This window comes from Prosopis cineraria, unplaced genomic scaffold (genome assembly GCF_029017545.1).
Source record: "Prosopis cineraria cultivar Desert tree isolate PC_DT_omini unplaced genomic scaffold, ASM2901754v1 PC13, whole genome shotgun sequence".
NCBI lineage: Eukaryota > Viridiplantae > Streptophyta > Magnoliopsida > Fabales > Fabaceae > Prosopis > Prosopis cineraria.
The window spans coordinates 32,843,320-32,848,174 of NW_026555344.1; the positions used below are offsets into that span (position 1 = coordinate 32,843,320).

Below are 4,855 nucleotides of genomic sequence, written 5' to 3' on the forward strand. Positions count from 1 at the left end.
AATAAGGTATAAAAAATTAAAATATATAACATTTTAATAATATGTTATTAAAACAAATATAATATTTTTAATTACTTATCAATGTTTCTAGTAATAGTGATCTTTTCCTTAAATTCACAAATGACAATATGTATATATATATATATATATATTTATGAAACTATCTATCTATTTATAATTGACTTTCTTTATATTCACAAGCAATTTTTCTTAAATTTACAACAAATTTTTCTTAAATTCTAGAATGACCTTTTATTGATTATTTCAATAATTAGAAATATTTTAATTGCAAGTAAAGATCATAATCTTTTTCTAACATTTTAATATCTGGAAATCTTCAATTGTTATTAGTGCCTTTGTAAGATTCATAAATGTCATTTTCCTGAAGAAGAAAAATAAAGAAGAAAAAAGAAAGGTGGCATCCAACAAATAGTGCTTGTATAATTATATAGAAAGCAGTCTACAAATTTACTTATACAAGAGCTTTAATTTTGAGCTCCTCCTTTGAACAAGGAGATGACAGAACATATTGTTTGAATCAAAGTGAAGAAAAGTATCACAATTCCACCAAACAAAGATAACCTTTTCCAAGGAGTGCTCCAGTAATCGCGCACAAAGTTTTCCTTGTGCTTGTGACAAGGGTTCTCATAAAAATGGTCCAGATTTTCATATAGACTGCTGTAATTGGCGTTGCTGCCTCCTGCTAGCCATGTATTTCGGGCAAGTTTGATGATCATGGTAGCCACATCATCATTATCCCCCAAAATGTTCTCCATGATTTCCTTTTCAACAAGAATTTCGACATCCTTTCCAGTTTTGATAAGATTAAACAAAAGGAACATGTAGTCAGTAACATGATAATTTGTAAAATAGTGATGACACTGCTCAAACGCAACCACATTTCTGAGCATAATCTCAGTCATCGCATTAATCACAATAACTGGCATTTTGAAGACTCCCTCTGAACATTCCAGCTCAAATATGCCTTTGTCTTGATGAACTTCAAATTTGAGTCCTGCCTCATTTAGTTCATTTGCAGTACATGAACACTTCGTTGTCATATTCGGGTCTATTGATGATCTTGCTGGAGGATTAGTTGGCACGTAAAAGGCCCTTAACATATCACACAGGTGTTTCACTTGCTTCCCACCATCAGCATTAGGTGGTGTCAAGTGATGTTCTTCAAAATAGCTATATAAAAGAAATCGCTTCCCATATTCGTTAGTTGGAGGATATACACATGACCGGTATGAAAGGAAATTTTTGTAGGTAAGCTCTTGAAATGAAATGCGACCATCATTTAATCCAGAGGGAAAAGCTAAGTTGAATAGGTCCTCAAGAACAAAGAATGGTATTTGATTTTCAAGTAAAATCAAGTCTCGCATTATATCAGCTCTTGGCCATCGTTTCAACAAATAAGCATCTTCATTTGATTCACTACTATCTGCTAGAAAGCCTGCAACAAACAACTCAATGATGAAGCAAGCATCAGTTAAAATCATGTTTACAAAATCATCACTCTCCATTGGTATTGGCTCGGAATAACAGCGTCGAATCTTATCTTCCTCACACCTCACGACGTCACCATAATCATGTAATGAATTCTGCTGATGAGCCCTCTTCACAAATTTGATGAGGTAAGATAATTTGAGATCTTGTTGCATTGGCCCCAGTGTTTGGCTTCGATGGTGAAAGGGACCGATGGAAACCAAGAAAGGAGTGTAGGCTTCTTCATTCATTTTGCGAAATATCAATGGCACTCTGTATATGCAACAACTTGATGCTAAGGGAGGCCCAGTGGGGTTTAACGAGGGTTGTTGTTCAGTTTTTATGTCCACTGAATCGCTTTCTTCTATCTCCATTCTTTTAATCTGCAAGAGCTTGGCATAAAAGAACATATTAAAAAAAAAACGGAGAGATTTTATTGATTGAAAATGTCCTTTTTTGTGCTCCTAATAAATAAAAGAAACTAATAGTTATTGTTTTTTAAAATATTTTCTCTCCCTTCTATTCGAATGAACTTGATGAGAAGACATACACATAATTAATAAAAGAAAGTGACTAATTTCACAATGATAATAATTCCCATATAAAAAGGTACAGCCTCTCTGCTGCTTTTTGTGCCCTTCAACAAAATAAAAGTTTGAGGAATATATATATATATATATCTGTATGAGACCATTACATCTCCTCCTCTATTTTTCCTTCTGATTTCTCTTTTAGTTTTTCTCTGTACCCAAACATAAGGTCAGTGTGTTATAGGATCGAATAAAAGAATAATATAAAATTAAATTTCAAAATTATCATCTATATATGTAATAAAATTCCGCTTTCCTTTATTGATGAGTTGGTTCTAGGTTTTAGCTATTCTGATTATCATTAATTCTTTTATTTATCAAAGATTTTCATTAATTATACAATTTCATTAGCTCTCAAAAGTTTGATTAGCCTTGCATTTCTTGACAATTTTTTTAGTTTTTAATATTACATAATTTGTTCGATCACTGTAAAGATTCAACTTCTGATGTATAACACTTTGAAAAAAAAAATGCTATGTTGACTTTCATATGTCGTAAGGAACTTAACCAAAAAAAAAAACGGTGATCTTTGAACCTAATATTGAAAATCGACTAAATTATATAATGGAATAAAAAAACAGAAAAATTAAAAATTAGCAAATACAAGAAAAAGCAATGAGTAATAAAACAATGAGATAACTAACCTGATACTTTGATTGACCTTCAGGAAACTAAAGAGAAAATAGCTCCTATCATTACACTTGTCAACCAAGTTCTTTAATTTACCAATTCTATGCAATAGTACACACACATTTATATATATAGTTATCAAGCCGACTTCAATTGCTTAATTTGAGCATGAAGCCACACTTATCTTCATGTTGATAGCTTATTTTGTTCTCTTTTTCTTCTATTGTGCTTTTCTTTTTCTTTTTCTTTTTCTTTTTCTTTTCTTTTCTTTTTTCTCTGGGTGAAAAAGAAAAAACTGTGTGTGATGCACAAGTTCATATATAGTTTATTTTATTCTCTTTTTCTTCTGTTGAGCTTTTCTTTTTCTTTTTTGTTTTATTTTTCCTTTTCTTCACAGCGAATGTGAGAGTATGTTTCATAGAGAATCACGTAAATTAATAATTAGGCCTTAAATAACTATAATATTCAAGAAGCTAGCTCATTGGACTAAACTTGATACTCTATGGAAAGACACCACATCTTAACTTATCAAAGCCTCAAAGTTCAACTTTAAATCATTCTGCTTTATTTTATATTACTTATTAAGTTTTATCTAATATGAAACTTTCACTTTGATTCAACTCCACTTACATTTTCAACTCCTCTTACATTTAATTCATTATGACCTTAACCAAGCTTCTAATCCCTTGTTTATAATGTCCTAGATTTTATATCCACCAAGTTGAATACTTCAATTCATTATGTCTATTGAATCACTTACATTCCTTAAATTAATTATGTAATGTCTTGTATAAGCAATTAAGGAGCAATAATTACTCAATTTAGTTGTGATATTTGATTATATGCAGCCTCTATTTGTATCCTAAGTAAATCAGATCAAAGATCTAATCATATACTCCTTTGGTCCTATTTATAGGACAAAGAGAGAATATTAATTTTGATTCTATTTATAAGGCACTACATTCTTTTCTTTGTGTATCTTTACCTTTCTGCCTTTATTTAATGCTAAAAAAATTATTAAAAATAATTATTTTTCTCCTTATTAGAAGGAAGAGGTGAAAACTTAATAAGTTTTAAAATAAAGTTAATTAGATTTAAAGTTTTCTTTAATTTTAGTAAAATATGCTAGAAATTATTTATAAATAAGACTAACAGAAGTGTTAAAAAAAATTTCGTTTCTTCTTTTACTGGTTTAGATTAAATGTACAGAAACAAGTCGAATATGCAATGTGCCAAAGTGAAGGTTAATTAATAGTATGATGCAAATATATGGTAATTTAAATTTGATCTACACCTCGCAGACCAGGAATGAATATAACCAAATATTGAGTCACAATATTTGACAGCTTGTATTCAGGAATCTGGCGCATATACTTTGCTTATTTGTCGAAAAATGAAAAGGTATAAGAAGAAGAAAAAGAGAATGACAAAAGAGAAAAGAAAAATGAAATTTAAGGAGCTTAAGAACTTAAATTTACCAATAGGAAATGGGTCTAGCAGAAGGGACTAATCTCTCATAATGTGGTGAACTAAGATTCAAATTCTTGCTAAGAAATATAGTCACATTTAGTATTAGATCATACCTCGAATAAGATTGCCTCCAATAGGAAGATATATCTTTGAGCACTAAAAAAAAAAGGACCTTGAAATTTTGAAATTTCGCAAAAGGGCTATGGTCCTTGGCTAAAATTAAAATTTTTCTGAATTAATTTTTCCAATACTGCTAATCTTGCAAACATTCAGTAATTATTTTTAGCGTTTTTAGTATTCAATCTTTCAATTATGTTTTCAATAAATACTTGTATTTCATATTTATATCATTGAAAAGAAACAAAGATACGTATTGAAAACATTAAAAATTATTACTGAAAAAATTTGAAAAACTAGCTGAAAATGCTTTAGATGAGTGCTTCAACTGTGGAAGATGAGTACTAAAAATTTGGAAAACATGTACTAAAAATATAAAAGATGAGCACTAAAAAATTTATATAAGATTTTAATTTTAAGCAAAAATCATATTCCTCTTCTGAAATTTTAAATTTTTAGAATTTTTAACTGTAATTAATATTTTCAGAGTGTTCTTAAATAATTTTTTTTTAAGAGAAAAGAAAGGAAGGGAGACCAAACATGAGGTGTCTATGTCTATG

The 4,855-nt window shown here is 29.5% G+C and overlaps 1 protein-coding gene across 1 annotated transcript; it reads right to left on the minus strand.

The window, feature by feature from the left end:
- Positions 1-421: 421 nt before the first annotated feature.
- On the minus strand, positions 422-2,784 carry LOC129290387 (UPF0481 protein At3g47200-like). Its single transcript, XM_054927143.1, has 2 exons — positions 2,723-2,784; positions 422-1,871 (listed from the first exon to the last, which is right to left on the minus strand). Exon 2 carries the CDS (start codon positions 1,860-1,862, stop codon positions 486-488), a length of 1,377 nt encoding a protein of 458 aa, XP_054783118.1. The 5' UTR covers positions 1,863-1,871; positions 2,723-2,784; the 3' UTR covers positions 422-485.
- Positions 2,785-4,855: the final 2,071 nt, after the last annotated feature.

Excerpts from the sequence above, each read along its gene's own strand:
- LOC129290387 (XM_054927143.1), bottom strand. The coding sequence starts at position 1,862 with ATGGAGATAGAAGAAAGCGATTCAGTGGACATAAAAACTGAACAACAA.